At 41.4% G+C, this 19,913-nt stretch overlaps 1 protein-coding gene and 1 pseudogene across 2 annotated transcripts in view; both read left to right on the forward strand.

The window, feature by feature from the left end:
- FAM107B (family with sequence similarity 107 member B) overlaps window positions 1–19,913 on the forward strand; it is a gene marked incomplete at its 5' end in the record, with an annotated part of 282,323 nt that overhangs the window by 120,709 nt on the left and 141,701 nt on the right. The window contains one exon of the mRNA XM_080658121.1: window positions 5,946–6,006. Within this exon, the coding sequence (XP_080514247.1) occupies window positions 5,946–6,006 (61 nt within the window). The remainder of the gene's footprint in view (window positions 1–5,945; window positions 6,007–19,913) is intronic.
- Window positions 378–4,381, forward strand: LOC308255555 (transmembrane emp24 domain-containing protein 10-like; annotated as a pseudogene). Its single transcript has 2 exons — window positions 378–401; window positions 3,719–4,381. The product of its transcript is annotated as a transmembrane emp24 domain-containing protein 10-like (transcript).

The raw sequence follows: 19,913 nt of genomic DNA on the forward strand, positions 1-19,913 counted from the left end.
AGCAGTGACAATTGTCATTAAAGAATATCATACTAGGAGAGAACCAAGATGGCGGCATAGGTAAACATCTGTACTTGCTTCCTCCCACAACCACATCAAAATTACAACTAAAATACCTAACAACTATCATCCAAAACCACTGGAAAGCTGGCTGACTGGAAGTACTACAACTAGAGAGGTAAAGAAGAAAGCGTATTGAGACTGGTAGGAGGTGCGGAGGCATGGAACAGGCTGGCACCTGGGTGTGCTGCTTTTTTAATTAGGAGAGAGATACAAGCTCCCGACTGCTCTGAACTCCAGTTCCAGGAGAGACTCTGGGAACCCAGACACATACAGGGAGAAACTGGACTGTTTGGCATTGGAGCAGGAATGCGGGAATGGGGGCTTTCTTCCAGACAGAGGTACGCACAGTGGTCATTGTTCCTGTGCTGGGACCTCCCTGATGCAGGGCTAACTGGCAGCCATTGCTGTTTGCTCCACCCTGGAGATTCCCTGAGATCCCACCCTACCCAATTTACAACCCCACCCAAGCTGTGTGCAGCTGCTTTTGCATATGAATGGCCTGTCCTTCCTCAGCCTAAAATGTGTCAAACAAGCTTCAGCTGGGTCAGGGAGCCCCAAAGCTATCAAAAGAAGGCCCAAGGCCAGCACCAGCACCAGCCTGCCTTGCTTCATGGCTGGGCCTTGTCTGGGCATTTCAAACCTGAAACAAAGAGGAGGAATCTGTAGATTTCTCTGTAGCTCCTGCTGGGTGGCCCCAGGCAGTGGCTGACTTTGCACTTCCTTGGAGATCCAAGAGCCAGTGTACCCAGTGGTCAGTGTGAGACCATACCAGATTACAACTCTTCACATCCATAAGCAACACACTCAAGGGGCAGACTCAGCAAGCACCAAAGCCACACTGAAGCAATTCCTGCCCCATAAGTTCTTCATTGTAGACACAGCTGATCCTCACAGCCAATTGGCTTGGAGGTCAATTCCTCCCAGTGATACCAACAGCAATCAAGGCTCAACTACAACAAGACTGTGCACCAGCCCACAAAGAGGTGCACCAAGAGTGTCCACTTCAGGTGATTGGGGAAGCTGAGCCACTGGGCCCTATAGGACACCTACTACACAAGGCCACTCTATCAACTCAAGGAGATTTAGCAGCTACCCAATATATAGAAACAAACACAGGAAAGCAGCCAAAATGCGGAGACAAAGAAACATGTCACAAATGAAAGAAATGGAAGAAAGCAAACTACTGGATATAGAGTTCAAAATCACAGTTATAAGGTTACTCAAGAATCTTTTAGAAACCTCCGAGGAACTTAGTGAGACCTTCAAGGATCTTAGTGAGAATGCCAAAAAAATGGAAAAGGACCAGTCAGAAGTTAAGCATACACTGACTGAAATGAAGAATAATATACAGAGATTCAATAGTAGAGTAGAGGATCTCAAGAATCAAGTCAAAGATTCGAAATACGAGGAGGCAAGAAACACCCAACCAGAAGAGCAAAAAGGAAAAAGAATCCAAATATATGAAGATAGTGTAAGGAGCCTCTGGGACAACTTCAAGCATACCAACATCCAAATTATGAGGGTTCCAGAAGATGAGAGAGAGCAAGATATTAAAAACCTATTTGAAGAAATAATGACAGAAAACTTCCCCTACCTGGTGAAAGAAATAGACTTACAAGCCAAGGACCTGCAGAGAACCCCAAACAAGATGAATCCAAAGAGGACCACACCAAGACACATCATAATTAAAATGCCAAGGTCAAAAGACAAAGAGAGAATCTTAAAAGCAACAAGAGAAAAATAGTTACCTACAAGGGAGTACCCATATGACTGTCAGCTGATTTCTCAACAGAAACTATGCAGGCCATAAGGGAGTGGCAATAAATATTCAAAGTTATGAATAGCAAAAACCTACAACCAAGCAAAGCTATCATTTAGAATTGAAGGTCAGAGAAAGAGCTTCACAGACAAGAAAAAACTAAAGGAGTTTATCACAATCAAACAAGTATTATAGTACGGAAATGCTGAAGGGTATCCTATCTAATAAAAGAGTAATATGCAAATTAACCATTACTCCTCTACAACCACAAGCTACACCCACCAGCCAATCAGGAGCGAGTACGCAAATTAACCCCAACCAAGATGGCTGCAGCCACGAAACGAACAGGAGGCTTGGGTTTCCCTGGCAATGGAGGAAGCCAAGCTTTCCGCACACCCTGGTGGGCCCAGGCCTCCATTCAAGGCTACAAAGTTTCAATTTTAGAAGATAAATAAATCCCAAACAAAAATGGCGGCAGCCACAGAGCTGGAGAGAGCAGGAGGTTTCAGTTGCCCCCGGCAGTGGAGGAAGCCAAGCTTCGGCAACCCTGGCCTGCCTTGGCCTTCACTCAAGGCTACAAAGTTTCAATTATAGAAATAAATAAATCCCAACAAAAATGGCTGTGGCCATGGATTGAGCAGGAGACTTGGCTCTGCTCCAGGCTACAAAATGTCAATTATAGAAGATAAATAAATCCCAGATACCAGGACCTCCACTTGGGTCACCCTCGCCCAGGCTGCCCCATGCCCCAAGGGAACCCCCACCCTGATCTGGGACACCCTTCAGGGCAAACTAGCTGGCCCCCACCCGTGCACCAGACCTCTATCCTATCTAATAAAAGAGTAATATGCAAATTGACTATCACTCCAACACACAAGATGGCTGCCCCTATGTGGTCAAAGATCCTGCCCCCATGTGGACACAAGATGGCCACCACAAGATGGCCAGCAGCGGAGGGCAGTTGGGAAGGACCATGCCTGGAAGGGAGGGCAGTTGGGAGGGACCAGGCATGCAAGGGAAGGCAGTTGGGGGTGATCAAGCCTGTAGGGGAGGGCAATTAGGGGTGATCAGGCCAGCAGAGGAGGGAAGTTGGGGTTGACCAGGCCTGCAGGGAAGGGTAGTTAGGGGCAAACAGTCTGGCAGGGGAGCAGTTAACCATCAATCAGGCTGGCAGGGGAGTGGTTAGGGGGTGATCAGGCTGGCAGACAGAAGCGGTTAGGGACAATCAGGAAGGCAGGCAGGCGAGCAGTTGGGAGCTAGCAGTCCTGGATTGTGAGAGGGATGTCCTACTGCCTGTTTAGGCCCGATCCTACCAGGCATTCTACCAACACCTACCAGGATCGGGCCAAAACAGGCAGTCAGACATCCCTCGAGGGGTCCCAGATTGGAGAGGGTGCAGGCTGGGCTGAGGTCCCCCCCCCCCCCCGTGCATGAATTTCATGCACCGGGCCTCTAGTTTTTTAAGAAGAGGAAGAAGAAAAGGGTAAAGATAAAAAATTATGAACCACGAAGTGACAACAAATACATATCTATCAACAAGTGAATCTAAAAATTAAATGAATAAAAAATCTGATGAACAGAATAAACTGGTGAATGTAATAGAATCAGGGGCATGGAAATGGAGCAGACTGACAATTCTCAGGGAGAAAGGGGTGTGGGGGTGTGGGAAGAGATTGGACAAAGATCTTATATGCATGTATGCAGTACCTATAGACATGAACAGTGGGGTGGCGAGGGCTTGGGGTGGGGTGGGAACCGGGTGGAGAGGAGCTATGGGGGGAAAAAAGAGGGACAACTGTAATAATCTGAACAATAAAGATTTAAAAAAATATAGAATATACTAGAACTCAGAGAATATCTTTACCCATCTTTCTAGAGATAAAAATAATTGTATAGCATCAGTCTGGTTTGTCTGGCCCACAAGCCCAGTGTGGCCCTTGAAAGTTAGTGTTACTGCCCTTACTTCTGCACAGCCCCAGCTTGGTTCTCGCCATCTTCTTCCATATGTCCATTAACTCTTGCAAGTGTCTCCATGAGGAGATCCACAAGGACCTGCTGGTGACCAGCAGCACCTAAGAGATCACCGGCAAGTATGGGGGCGCTGGCAGCCTGCGCACCCACCTCAAGGTTACAGATTCTGCTGGTCATATTCTGTACTCAAAGGAGGATGCAACCAAGGGGATATTTGCCATTATCACTGAAGATTATAACATGTTCAAAGTGTGTTTTAAGAGCAAGGGAACAAGGCGGATACCTGACAAACTCATGATCCTAGACATGAAACATGGTGTGGAGGTGAAAAAAATTATGAAATGATCACAAAAGTTGAGAAGTTCAAACTTTTAGAGGAGTAGATAGGAAACCTAGAAGACCTTTCAGAATCTATCGTTAATGATTTTGCCTACATGAAGGAATGAGAGGAGGAGATGCATGTTACCAGAGCATCAACAAACACTCAGGTCCTGTACTTCAGCATCTTTTCAATGCCTCATTGGATTAGCCACTTGGCAGGTCTTCTGCCTTGAGCATTTCTTTAAGACCAAGAAATTGATTGAGTAATAATGCCCACTCCCCTCCCACCTTGTATCAGCCAGCAGAAAGTCCCTGGGAGGTGCCTGGCCTGAGGCATTCTATCAACACCACCTTCAAGGCACATTGAAACTTTCTTGCCAGAACTTTCTTGGTGTGGGAGAACATGGGTTACCACTTAAACCCAACAAATCAATGAGGGACCTGTTTTCAACTTGATAGTATTTGGACTGGTTTTGCAACAATAGACCTATTATTAGAGTCACCTATGACAAAAAAAAAGGGTTATCTAGGTAATGCCAGAGCCAACATTTGATCACAAGGTTTCCTCCTGTGATCTGCTTGAAGCATGCTTTCTTTCCTTTTCCCACTTGCTCACCAGCTTGGGCTTCCATTCTAGTTCCTTTACCAGGATTAGTATGACCATGTGGAACTTGTTTCATTCTCATTGTTCTTTTTAGATTTCCATGTGAAAATACCCTTAGCTTTATCTTATCCCTTAACTGAAATGTTTAGGTAGCTTCTGGTGGTATCCTTTCATCATTTTATGTCTCTTAAAAGGGTGATAGATGAGACACCTCATAGAAATGAGCTTTGAACTATAGATAACTCTTTAAGAGAAAATTTAATTTGAGATAATAAAAATATTTGTGCTCAATGCTTGAGCTTTTCCTTCTAGTGTATTTATGTGTATTTTGTTCTATGCAGTTTTATTAGATGTGTAGATTCATGTGACCACCATGGCAAAATGCAGAACAGTTCCATCACACAGATCTCTTGTGCTACCCTTTTAAAGCCACAGCCATATCCCCTCCTTCTCCTGAGCCCCAATCTCTGGCAACCACTAATTTGTTCTCTGTCTTTCTAATTTTATCATTTCAAGAATGTTATATAAATAGAATCATATAGTATGTAAACTTTTGAGATTAACATTTTTTCACTCACCATAATTCCCTTCAAATCCATCCAAATTGTGGCATGTATCAATAATTTGTTCCTTTTTATTGATCAGTAGTATTTCATGGTATGGATGAACCACAGTTTGTTTAATCACTCACACATTGAAGGACATTGGGGTTGTTTTCAGTCTTGAACTGTTACTAATAAAGTTGCTAAAAATATTCAAAAAATAATAATTGTGAGCAGTGATAGAATTTTCAAAAGTACATGAAATCAGGTCTTTGAATAATAAAAGCTAAAACATTATTATCTTGTGTTGTATCATATTAGCAGAATTTCTATCTTATGGAGAAACCCATCACCACCTTGTCTAAGTAACTGAAGCCCCCAAACGTATTAATCACAGAGGTCCCTAAGTTGTACTACTCAGGGGTAGCATTTATGGACACAACCATGTATGTGGCACCCTGAAGTTTGTAACCCAGTGCCCCCATAGTTATTCTACTCAACATCTATTGTTGCATTTGTTGCTTCTCCAAAGTCTCAATTTTTAAATAGGCTTGGTCTAATTTTTTTCAGATCTTGATCTCATATTAATTAGTAGATCTGCAAAAGTTTGCTCTAAATGAATGCATTATTCTCTCTCTCTCTTTCTCTTTTTCTCTCTCTCTCTCTTTGTGGGACTGGAACTCAGGAAGAAGAGGAATCCCAAGAAGAACCTAGATGCCTTCAGTTGGAACAGAAGATGACATCAGGTAGAGTACATTCCGTGTGACACATTCTTTCCTGGGCTGCTTTTGCTGACAGCAGAGCACACAGCTTCCAGATTGCAACAGAAAATCTGTATGTTCTGAGAGATTGGAAACATGACTAGAAATGTCACTTGTGATGAATTCCAGGCACGATATCTGGACAATCTGGTCATGATGCAGAAAATAGCTTCTCTCCTTCCTTCTCTTATCGATTACAGTTGTTTTTTAAATCCTCACCCTAGAATATTTTTCCATTGCTTTTTTTTTTGAGAGAGAGTAGAAGAGAGGGAGAGAATGGGAGAGAGAGAGAAAGAAGCATTGATGTGAGAGACACATCCATTGGTTGCCTCCAGCTCACACCCTGACCACAGCCGGGGATCAAACCTACAACTGAGGTATGTGCCCTTGGCTGGGAATTGAACCCATGACTCTTCAGTCCACAGGCCTATGTTCTAACCACTGAGAAACCCAGCCAGGGCTGATTATAGTTTTTGATGAATAAGTACTTGCAATGAAGTACATAATTATTATGATGAAGAAATTTCAAGTTCAGTTATCTTATATAATAAAAACCTAGGTGGCGTCACGTGTGACGTCATCACAAGATGGCCACCACAAGATGGCCAGCAGGGGAGGGCAGTTGGGAATGAACAGGCCAGCAGGGGAGGGCAGTTGTGGGCAATCAGGCCAGCAGGGGAGGGCAGTTGGGAGGGACCAGGCCTGCAGGGGAGGGCAGTTAGGGGCAACCAGGCCGGCAGGGGAAGGCAGTTGGGAGTGACTGGGCCAGCAGGGGAGGGCAGTTGGGGGTAACTGGGCTGGCAGGGGAGGGCAGTTGGGGGCAACCAGGCTGTCAGGGAAGGGCAGTTGGGGGCGATTGGGCTGACAGGGGAGCAGTTAGGTGTCAATCAGTCTGGCAGGGGAATGGTTAGGGAGTGATCAGGCTGGCAGGCAGAAGCAGTTAGGGGCAATCAGGCAGGAAGGCAGGCGAGTGGTTAGGAACCAGCAGTCCTGGATTGTGGGAGGGATGTCCTACTGCCGGTTTAGTGTTGATCCTAGTGGGATCGAGCCTAAACCGGCAGTCGGACATCCCCCAAGGGGTCCCAGATTGGAGAGGGTGCAGGCTGGGCTGAGGGACACACACCCTCCCCCCTCCCCACCCCCCTACCCCCCGGTGCACAAATTTCGTGCACCAGGCCTCTAATACTAACATAAGTAGTTATTCACTGAAAAGTTTATGCTTATTTTGGAAAATGTTATTTAGATGCATTTGCTGTTGTTTTTTTATGTTAGTGTATAGTTAAATATGCAACTTTGCTAAAGATATTTACCCCATAATAGAACTTTCTATGAGATAATGTGGAAAGAAACAAATGATGGGCAAGTTTCTAACGTAGTTTCTAACTATGAACAGTACTGATAATGGGATGTAATTGTCATAAAAATACATTAGTTGAGTGGAACTAATAATAATGAAAACTAAATCTTAATACTCTCAGCTTCTATTTTCCAATGGCTTTTTGTTTGTTTTATATAATTAGACGTTAGAAGCGGGCTCCAGATGTGTTTGCTGCTGGCAGAGGCTCATGTTCTTGTAATTTAATAGAAATCAGGAAGCAGAATTAAGAAAATGGAAATGGTAATGAAAATAATATGTAGAGTGAAGGAGGAAAGATGGTACCCTGCTCTGATAGAGATGGAAGAGAGAGAATTAGCAATTAACCAGCTCAACCAGCTCCCTCTACTCCCAGGATCTATCCCCACCAATAACAAAAATTTCCTCTTTCTAGGACACTCTCCCCTTGCAGGTCCTTGCATGGCTGGCTGACTCCTTCTCATCAGGTCTCAGCTGAAAGGTCCAGTGCCGCAGGCCACTGTCTTGTTCCTTCCGAGCACTCTTCATCCTACTGCCCATTTTTATTTTGTTCATAACACCCATTATGACCCAAAATAATCTTTCTGTTGATGGGTTTATCTTTTTAATGTCCCCCGGAGAGTAAGATCTTAGCTACTTTAATGTTATTCCTAGCACATTGGGCAGTGCCTGCCACACAGTAATCAGTCAGAAAATTCTTACTGAGGCCTCATGTCCCCTATGTGAGAGGCATTCTTTTTCTCTCTGTAACTGAGATGTGGGTGGGCTGGGTTTGATGCGAGCCAAGTCCATGACTATTTTGGATTTCTGGGGTATAAAGAAAATAAGACATGATGCTTGCCCTCTAGAAAACAAATCACGTCTAAGAGACAGATGCAGCTAGAACATGAAAAATAACGTAAAAAGGTTGATACAATTAAAGCGCTACTGGGAGCACTGAGGAAAGGGCAACTAAATTTGCGTTGGGGAAGTAGAATCTAAGAAGTCTCCTGGGCTAGATAATTCTTGTACTGAATATGGGAGGTGGAAAGGAGGTATTGAAAACAGTTGGGGTTTGTTGTTATACCCCTGAAAATATCCCGAGTGCCACTTTTGATTTTATTTCCCCAGCTAGAGAAGAAGGTTGGAATAATGGCCATTGCTGACTCAATACAAATTTGGCCAAACTTTGTTTCTTAGCTGCTGTTATAACCAATATTCTTCGCTCTCTTGGCATAGTGTTCACTATATTTTGAGGACATTTGTTCACATCCAAAGCCTTGATTACCCTGTATGTCGTGTAGGCACCACTACTCATCACGGCTTTTCTAAGACCAGTTGACTCCCATGAGCTCTGCTGTGACATCTCAGGATGAGAAATCAGATATTCCATTTTCAAATGTCCACTAGAGTTCCTAGATTATTAGGCCTTGGTGTATTTTACCAGAAGTCTAGTGTAGTGTTAAAAATTTCCCTCACCAAATACATTTAGAATCAGAGATCTCCATGAAACATCATTCTGCAGAGCAGGAGGGACACATTTATTTAGAAATCTATAATCTCAGTTTCTTTGTGACAAGATTATATGGTTGTAATTAGATTTTTGGTTGTAAATAAATGAATAATTTCCCTGTGTGTTTTTTTTAAACAACAACACCACCTAATAATGCTATTCTCTAAGTGTCCCCATGATTCTCCCACCTTGGTCACGAGTGAAACATCTCCTTAGAGTCTAAGGCAAGTTCACTGATTTCACAGGTGAAGAAAATCTAGGCCCCTCAAAAGAAAGATTTCAAGCAGAAAATGCAACGTTTCTTACTATTTCTAAAAATAAAAAAATAATGTTTGGGGGCCACTGACTTTGGGGCTTGCTGTAGAGTTTGTCCTCTTTATTCAGGATTTAGTCCAAATGTGTATTTTTACACTGTGGCTTTAGTGTTTGCATCTTAGTTTTAGTCCATTCAATTCAAATCTACTGTACTTATCCATTATTTGAAATCCTATTAGGTATAAATTGTGTCTGCTAGACTAAACTATATTTACTGAAATATGTTAACTAAAATACGTTTACTGAATGTCTACTATATGCTAGATATTGTGCTAGGAAGTATGCTATATTTAGAATGGAAAATAGAACAGACACGACTCCATGCTTCATGGAGCTTGTGGGAAAAGGAGAAATGCAGCCATTACACATATGAAAAGAAAATGTAAATTATAGAGAAATTATAGCCTTTAAACAAATAAAATATAAGTTACAGATAAGGCAGGGTTCTGCGGAAGCCTTGTCTTCACAGAGCTTATTGTTAAATAGGGCCTATAAAACATGGACACAGGAAGCTAAGGCAAAAGGTAGGATACAGTACGAGCTAAAACAGAGACACAAAGAGGAGGGATGGGAGTGCTAAAGAGGTGGGAGAAATTTCATTTGGAGGATCCAGGAAGCTATCCAAGAGATTGTGGCATATGAGCCTACTCTTGAAGGATAGATATGAAATCCGTTTGTGAAGCGAAACACATTAGCCAATGTATTTATAAAATGAAAACCACATTGAATCCAAAGTGATATCTATTTGAAGTTCAGCCCATTTTTTGGTTGGTGACTTAATTCTTAGGCATCTGTCACTTTATCCTGAGGTCTATAATTTACACTTGCAGGGCCCACCCAGGGGGTAATGGCAGGTTGACTAGGAGTGTGTTTAAACTTTGCCACCCCCATTACCCATTTTTTTGCTCTCAAATAATTCAGTGTTGTATACATTTGAGTTTTTTCTGTTTGTTTTGTTTTTGTTGTTTTTTAGTAAGTGGCCTACCTGTAATAGACAGAAGCCTAATGCCTGCTTAGGATTAGTTGGCATTTGTTCCTGAATTCATGGACATACTAACTGAGTGGATAGGGTAGCCCACTTATAATAAGTCCTTTTTAATGTGATACCACGTGGGTTGCTGTCAGCTGGTGCTCGATTTCAGCAAGACCAGTGTGGGGCAGTTTCATCAGATGCCTGCAGCCTGCCCACTCCGTGCCCTGCCCCTTCTCAGAGGGATTCCCTCCTCACTACCTTCTGTCCCAAGTTTCTTTACCATCAAAAAGACATGCAATCAGTTCCTATTAATTAACATCATTGTGCTGACTCTTCTTCAGCCTATTGTCATTGAAAGTTGTAAATCCACCAATGGAATGAAAAAATTTGGTGGCTCCTAGGGGTTTGAAAAATCAGCAAACAGTTAAAGAAGGAGAGGAGCACTTCTGGCTACAGTCACAATGCATGATTAGCCACTTTCTTGACCCTAGCCTAGGAAGGCCTTGAATCATGGGAGCACTTAATGAAGGTCCCATACGACTGCTTGCTCCTTAGAAGCTGTGTCTGTTTACAAGTGATGTTGTATCCTTTATCGAAAGGTGCTATTTTAAAGATGCAGTACATCTGATATAGCGTTCAACATAAAAATAAAGAAAAAACTGAACCCGGGCTATGCACAAGGTAAGGGAAGAATGAGGTAATGCATTCATGAAAAATGATGATATAAGTAGGTATCATGGAGGAAAAATATCTATACTTCAGAGTTCCTTTGATGTGACTGTGACATTGTATAATAGAGAAAAAGCAAAGACACTTTAATAGTAACAAGGGAGAGATTATAATTCCAAACCGAGAGAACTGTACATCAGTGGGAAGGCACAATTTGCAGCCTGATAATGTAACCCTCTGAAAGCAAACCGAGTATTAGAAGTAGCTAAGGACAGGGGAAGAAACTAGTTTACATGTCCTCACTTGGGTTTATGCCTCATTTCTCAGAAACTGCTATATCAAAGTTGTAAGACTCGTTGGTCTTCAAGGTTCTCATCCCCACCTCTCCTCGGGTCTTTCTTTCCATAAGTAGTCAGTCTTTCATTCCTTTTTGCCTTTCCATGGAATGTGTTCCTTTTTCAGACCCCTCTATGGTTGTTCTTTTTATTTTAGAGAAGAAGTTTTATGATGAGTCTTCATTTAATTTATTTCTATTTCACTGAAAGGCCCTTGGAACAAGCACACATACATACAATAGCTTATGGAAGGCATCACTATTGAATAAGATTAAAATTGAACATTACTTTTTTAGTACAAACCCTCAGGTTTATAGCTGATATAAAGAAAATACAGATCTTGCCCATACTAATCTTATTTGTAGCCAAGATGAATAGACATGATGTCGTACCAGTTTCCTAGAGAGAGATGGAGATTGAAACCCTTTCAGAGGTGGCACATCCCATTTTAATTTGTTCACTTATCCCCTTGTGAAGAGGAAGACCAGTGAATGGGCCAGTTATGCTTTCTGGAGAAAATTCTTTTAAAAAATTAATTGCATCCTGTCTGGTGTCTATGGTTGGTTTGTTTGTTTTCAAGTAAAAGATTTTTTAAAATGTTGGCTTGATCTTGCCATTTTTCTTGCCCATGCATTGCTTTAGAAGCAGGCCAAGTAATTTTGAATGTTGAAACAACTTTTAATGTGTTGAACATTCAAGAAGAATTTGCAGAATCCTTATTATCTTTTGGGTTGCACTCAACTTGCGCTGTCAAGACCCCAAGATTGCAACACTTTGATCAAAAAAGGAGAGAATCCTATAAGTTGAAGCCATTTTCTGACAGTGAAGGAGTTTCATTAGAACATTCCCTTTTGGCTAAAGGTCACCTAGCATTGATCAGGGCCCGGCACACTTTCAGGGTTGGCTGTTTGTGTCATCTGATTTTAGTCAAGTTTTCATTTCCTGTGGTTTGTAGGTTTTTCAAGTGTGAAGTAATGAACCTCAGACGGTTAAAATTCTTCAACTGAAAATGGATGCAATGAGGAAAAAAATACATGTATTTCTGTAACCTTTATGGGGAAGTAAGACTAGGGTTCCAATGAACAGCTTCTTAAACAATGTGGTGTTACTATGTGTGAGTCCAGCCCTCTGAACTAAGAGGTCAGACTTTCTGGCTCAGAGTCTTGGGAGGTGAATTTCTCCAATAATCCAGACAAAAGAAGTGTCTGCTTTTACTTTAAAGTCCTAGAAAAGTCAAAATGAGGTTTCTGCCCCCAAACAACTATATGTCAGTTGCACCCCACTTCAATTGTGCAAAAAAGAGTTACCTTCTTTACCAATTTTTCCGAGGCTCTGGCCAAAGAATGAATAGAAAACTGTTCAGGTAGGAAAGTGAGAAACAGAAGGGTGGTACTTCTTTTTTTCTTAAATTGCTTTCTTTCCATTCCCTTAACCTTTTGGAACAGACAGTGTGAGTGTTCTGTGGGTCTACTAGAGACAGCATTACTAGGGTTGTAGATGTTTGGTCTGTATGGCTCACATTCCCACTTCCTGCTGGGTCTTTGCTCTCAGTAAGGCTTTTCCTGACCACTTTGAGCAGAACTGCAACTTTGCCTTCATCTCTTACCTCCTCGCTCCGCCTGGCTTGTCTGGAAACAATTTACTAGTCTCTGACACACCATCTCCTTGACTTGCTCTTTGTGTGTCTTCCCGTTTAGACATGTAAGCTCCACGAAGGCAGGAATGTTTGAGCCTTTTATGAGTTGCTGCATACAGAATAAATGCCTAGAACAGAGCCTGACATGGTGGGTGCTCAATAAATATTTGTTAGATGAATGCTTGCACTTTTAAACTTTTGCTAAAACAATTAAATCAATCAGAAGCTGAACACTGAGTGTCTTCTATTTGCCCCACCCCCCGACCCCCGACACCCAGCTCATAGCACAATGCCTGAAAAATGAAAAAACTCAAAATAAATGGTTGTTTCAATAAAGTATGCATGCATGCATGAATGATTGAGTCTAGCTTACAACATAACTTTTGATATAAAAACTGTTGTTTGGTTGAGGATTTTATAAATAGGAAGTGAAGCAGGCTAATCCATAGGGTAGTCAAAGATGAGGTGGACAGTCTTGTCCTCAAGGCACTAAATGTATTTCCTTTATCTTGAGTTTTTCTTCTTTCCATTCATTTACCACTATAACAGACAGTTTGAGGTTTTCCTGGGAGGCCTTTTATTAGAGAAATGCTAGTGGGTTTGTAGATGACTTTCAGTCAAGTTCTGATTCCTAAATCCTTTATGAGACTTAGCTATTATACTTTTATTTTAGTTGAAGGAACCCCATTATTTTCTCTCTACTTCAGATTGGAGATTTACTATCATATGCATTCTTCCCAAGGAAAGAAGGCAGCAACATACTTGACTCAGGAGGTTTTTACCAAAGGAACACAGACCTGTGAAAGTGACATATTCTCTATTCCAAGAACTAAGATATCACTGGACAGGAGGAGATGATGGGCTCTAACACTTCAACTTACATTCAAACAGAAGATGTTTTTAGAAATTAGTTGAAGATTCTGCAGTATCAGCACGAGTAGAAAAAAGTCTTTCTTTTGGGGGGCCTAGATTTTCTTCACCTGTGAAATCAGTGAACTTGCTTTAGAATCTAAGGGGATGGTTCCCTCATGAGCAAGGTGGGAAAATGTGTGGGGTGAGGGTGTTGTCTGCCTTAGGCAGGAGAAGGAGCAAGGCCATGCTTCTGGACTGAGGTGAAGGGAGACTTCCTGGCCTGCCCATTAAAATGTATCAGTCTGCTCCCAGCTCACTGCCATTTTGCATTGAGAGGGTATCAGACTAATGAAATCTGCTTTCCACATTCTCCGTGCTTTCATAGGAAAAATCTATTAAGTTATATTACCACCCATGGCTCTGAACCACAGCATCCATCCTCCCCAGAGTCACCAGAAATTAGTCTCTGCTTTTTCTCCTCTCTTCTTGGGTGGAGAGCTAATCATTTCCAGATTTTTTTTTAATTCAACAGACCACTTATTGTTCTTAAATGGGAAGACATGAATACAAATAAAAATGAGAGTTTGGATTAGTCCTCTGTGTTCAAGTACACTTGATGCCTTGTTGATCAACTGGGTACCTGTGCTTTGAAGAGGAGTTGAAATGTACCCGCACAGCAAATGTTTAGTTTTGATATTGTGCCCATACCACGATGGGACACCTCAGTAGTTTTACCACCTACTATTCTCTATCTAATTCTATGTCCTCTTAGCATAGTGGAAATGGAGGAATGGAACTTTCCAGAAGTTTATCCAGGTCATAAAGTGAAACAGTTACCAGGAATGAAATTTTTAGTGTGGTAATACTTGGAGCAGAATTACCTTATTTCAATGCTATTTCACTTTATTTTCTCGTTTGTTTGTTTAAAATTTGTCATTGGGCCTTTGTAAGAATCCCTTAGTGGAGAAAGAATTGGGATGGTGACATTAATATACAAAGCAGCAGTGATTGAAGTAGCACATCTATGAAATGACTCAAACTGTAAAGCCATGGTCTTTAAATGTTTCCATCCTGGAGGCATCTCTCTACCCACTTCTCACTTCTCACCTCCTTTCCCCCCCGCCGACATGAATAAAAAGGTGGAACTTGTGTTGCATGCTATGCACTCAGGTGCCCAGCCAGCTCTGTGCTTGGAGTAAACCTTTCCTCTCATTTGGAAGATATGGAGAGTGGACATCGCTATCTAGAAATTTCAGGTAACTATTGTCACAGGTGCTCTTTAGGGAGAGAATGTGGAGTTTTTAAATCTCAAAGATTGTTGTCCTTGCTATTTATCCATGTTTTCCTGCAAGCATTTAAATGAAGTGGCATTTTTTGTCCCAGCTGTTTCTGAAGTCAGCTTCTTCATTTCTCTGCACTCCCCACAATGCATTTCAACTTGGCTTCGTGGCAACCATACCTTACTACACACTTAAGGCTCCTGAGGGATCAGCCAATGCTCCAGAATTTGCACATAGGAAGGCACAGGCAATATGGTTGAAAAGACAGTAAGGGACTCATCCTAAAGTTATTTTCCAACCTTTCAACACTTTACGTAATATTGAGAAAATGTCATTGTCTATCAAAGACAGGGGGAGGCAGGATGGATGAAGTTGGGAGGGTGCAGACAACACTCAGTGCCCCCTGCTCCCCACCTTTCACTCCAGTGCACAGTGGCCCAACTTCCAACACCTGCAGGTCTGTCTAAGGCATTTTCTTCCAGAAGCTGTAGCCCTTACCAGTAGCCCTCAAGCAATCACGGATGGGACTTGGCGAATATACCCTGCTCACTGGCCTCTTAGGGAGAACAGCTGTGGAGCACACGCTGCACGGGCTCCAGGAGTTGTCCCAGGATGTCTAAGCCCCAGTCACCCACACAAGTAGCTGGATGGACAAAGCCCTGTGCCAGCTGTTCTCCTTCTTGTCTCACCACCTTTTTCCCCTCCTGGTGTTCCCTTCACCTCCACATAAATTGATTCTGGGGAACCCAGACTAAGAGAGGGTCCCTTGGCACAGTCACTGCATTGAACACACCATAACATATTTAAAAGCATCCATAATCCTGACAGAGATCTCAACCCTCCCCGCCCGCCCCCGCAAAAAAAACTCTAAATGCAAAATAGCTGCTTTGATTACCACTACATTAACTGGTGAAAATGGTGGTGTCTTAAGCTTCCTTAAATTCTCTGACCTTTCCTGAATGTCTTATGTGTTCTGTCCTTACTTGCCCATTGGGGGACATTTAATGTAGGAAGAGTTTTGTTTCCATCTTGAAGTTAACTATCACATAAAACATATTTGTTTAGATACTTCCATATCTTGACTAAATTGGAGCATGCTTGAATTGAGTTTAAGAGTGGATTTGCATAATAAAATCATTTATTCTTGAGTCCCAAATGTGGGCCTGAATGTTCAACTTAATTTCTGATTGGATCTGTGTGCACTTGAATACTCATTTATCCTGTTTTGTTCATCAAAGAGAGAGAATGAAAGAGTAAATAAAATACAATAGTAAAATGTTAATGAAGACCATTCTCTAACGAGTTATGGCTTGAGGGTTGATATGCAGGCTACATTCCACATAGATATTTAGACACGGTGAGTAATTTTGAATACCTGAAAGGTGATTTTAACTGCTTATGACTAATATTACGAACAGGGCAAACTCAGCTTGTAGATGTGTTTTGTTTGGCCTATAATTCTTAAAATTTAAAAAAATTGTCTGCCAATGTTTAAAAACTGGAAAAATTCCTGTAAAAATCTAAGTTCCAATTTCTCTTGAGAAATTGTAAGAACTGGCCAGCCCAGACCTGCATTTCTAAATAGTAAAAAAAAAAAAAAAATCAGCTGGCATTGCATTCTTTTGAAGTTCCTTTCCATCCTGCATGTGGTATGAAGAGCAGGTAAGATTGTGTGTGGGCCATTGCTATGGAAACCAGGGAGGAAATGCTAACATCAAGCTGGGAGCACATACCTTGGCCAGTGAACTTTAAACAATTCCCCAGAGCTCCTGCAGTTACCTTTTCTTCTGTGTAAGAGGCCAATGCTGTACTATTCGGAGGCTTCTCATTATTTCAGTAATGGAGGATTACAAACATTTTGTGATTACGAAGGTTACTACCAGGAAACAGAATTACTTAATGGATGGATATGGCTAAACAATTTATTGATGACATAGGAAGTTGAGATCTCCAGAAAAGCTACAGGGCCACGACCTTCTCCTCCAGGCCTTCTCCCATTGCGGGAACTGAGAGGGCTACAGTGAAGGCCTTCTGCTTCTGTTTTTGCTCAGAAAGTCTGATGTAAAATTCCCTTTGCCCGTCTGGCTGTGTGCCTGGCACCTTCTAGATGGATGTCAATCGAGCATGACTCCAGTATGTATAATCATCATGGAAAATTTCAGCTTTCCTTTCAAGGAGAAACTGACAAAAGGGACAATTTGCCCTTGGGTTTTCTGAGCCAGAACAGATTAAAGACTCAAAAAGGGCATGTTTTGCAAAGGCCCAATTCTAGTAGTTGGCCACAATTGTAAATACTGTGGCATCCGTTCATTCAGTCACATTGTTAATTTGTTCATGTGTTCAACAAGCTTTCATTGAGCCTGTCCTTTATGCTGGGCACTGAGATAGGGCCTTAAGTCTCACCTTCTTGGTTTTATGTTCATTTGGAGCCCTAATTGCCATGTTTCCAGAAGTTTATACTTTACCATTTTTTTTCTGTGCCTGAATTATTTTCATGACTGCCCTGCTCTAAGTAGGTTGTTCTTTCCAACAATTGGAAAAGGCTTAAAGAAAATGATTAATTGCATCACTTTAAGTAACTACAACTTTTCTGCTCCTTGCCACTTAGAACCCATTGATTGCATACTGAGTTAATTTGGTCCAGCTGCCGCTTTTAATTTGAGCACATTCAGGGTCACATTATCTGCATTGTTCTTTTCTAACAACTGAACACAAAACATCTGGTAACCAGGCCTGCCTGATACTCTAACAGCAGCACTAGCTAACAATAATTTAGTACTTGCAATGCATTAGGCACTGAGCAAGTACACAGATTTCTTATTTAATCCTCTTAACAACCCTATGAATACATACTATGTATCCCCACTTTGTAGATAAGGAAACTCAAGCTTAAAATGTTAATTTATCCCAATATAGGCCTGGTAGAGTCCACAGCCTTATACTCAGCCATTTCAGCAACTGTGCAAAAATCAAGTACCGTACTGAGAGAGTTAATATTATATCCATGAATTGAGCAAGTTTAGCAGCAGAGATCTTAGATCTGATGTCCTTTAGAAAGCCTAACCCTCCTGTTTCCTGTAAGAAGGGAGTGCTTGGGTAGGGTGAGTTCTTGGAACTTGCTGTGGGCATGTAAAATCATACTTTGATTGATATAAAGCATAGAAATGAGAGTCCTCACAATGACCCAGTGGGATTTATTCCGGGGATGCAAGGATGGTACAATATCCACAAATCAATAAATGTGATACATCACATAAACAAATTGAGAGACAAAAATCACATAATCATATCAATTGATGCAGAAAAGGCATTTGACAAAAATCCAATTCCCTTTCTTATTAAAACTCTCAGCAAAGTGTGAATAGAGGGATCATACCTCAACATAATAAAAGCCCTATATGACAAACCTACAGCCAGCATCATACTCAATGGGCAAAAACTAAAACCACTTCCCCTAAAAACAGGAACAAAAAAACACAAACAAACAAAAAAAGATTTGGTGAAGCTGAGTATCTGTTTTAAATCTGTTTCACGCTATTGGAACATTATGTATAAATCTGGTAGAATCATAGATAATAACAATTTGTACAATTTCTGTTTATGGTGTCAACATCCATCTTGGCTTCAAGTTTCAAGGTCATTTGATTCCTTCTTTCTGCTTAACTTCCATATCAATCTTACTATCTTTGGAGTATTTCTCATATCTATTTCAACTTTTCTTGTCCTGCTGTCACACTCCAATTTAGGTCATTATTCCCTTATACCCAAACTACAGTTGACCCTAGAACAACACAGATTTGAACTGCATGGGTCTACTTATACACAATTTTTTCCAATAAATACTGTAAATGTATTTTCTATTCCTAATGATTTTATTAATAACTAAAGGCCCAGTGCACGAAATTTGTGCCCAGGGAGGGGGGTGTCCCTCAACCCGGCCTGCACACTCTCCAATCTGGGACCCCTCAGGGGATGTCTGACTGCTGGTTTAGGCCTGATCCCACAGTTGGAGGTGATCAGGCCAGCAGGGGAGGGCAGTTGGGGACTTTGTAATATGGCTTGATATCTGGTATTGTGATCCCTTCAACTTTGTTCTTCTTTCTCAAAATTGCTGTGGCTATTCAGGGACTTTTTTTATTCCATATGAATTTTTGGAGAGTTTGTTCTAGGTCTGTGAAATATGCTGTTGGTATCTTAATGGGAATTGCATTGAATCTATAAATTACTTTGGGTAGTACAGACAGTTTAATGATGTTGATTCTACCAATCCATGAACACGGTATGTTTTGCCATCTATTTATGTCTTCCTCTATCTCTTTTTTTCAATGTCCTATAGTTTTCCAAGTACAGGTCTTTTACCTTCTTAGTTAAGTTTATTCTTAGGTATCTTAATTTTTTTGGTGCAGTGGTAATTGGGTTTGTTTTTTTTTAGTTTCTCATTCTGTGAGTTCATTGTTGGTGTATAAAAAAGCCATAGATTTCTGGGTGTTAATTTGTATCCTGCTACATTGCCAAATTCATTTATTAAGTCTAGGAGTTTTTTGATGGCGTTTTTAGGGTTTTCTATGTAAAGTATCATATCATCTGTGAATAATGACAGTTTTACTTCTTCTTTTCCAATTTGGATGACTTTATTTCTTCTTCTTGTCTGAGCGCTATGGCTAGCACTTACTTCCAGTACTATGTTGAACATGAGTGGTGAAAGTGGGCATCCCTGTCTTGTTCCTTGGTCATGGTGTATGATCTTTCTAATGTAATGCTGGATCCGATTTGCTAGAATTTTGTTGAGGATTTTAGCATCTATGTTCATCAGAGATATTGGCTTCTAATTCTCTGTCTTTGTAGTATCTTTTCTTGTTTTGGTATTAGGGTAATGCTGGCTTCATAGAAAGAGCTTGGAAGTGTTTCTTCCTCTTGAATTTTTTGGAATAGTCTGAGGAGGATAGGTTTTAGTTCTCTTTGAATTCTTGGTAGAACTCCCCTGTA

The sequence above is a fragment of the Plecotus auritus genome (genome assembly GCF_963455305.1).
Source record: "Plecotus auritus genome assembly, chromosome: 1".
NCBI lineage: Eukaryota > Metazoa > Chordata > Mammalia > Chiroptera > Vespertilionidae > Plecotus > Plecotus auritus.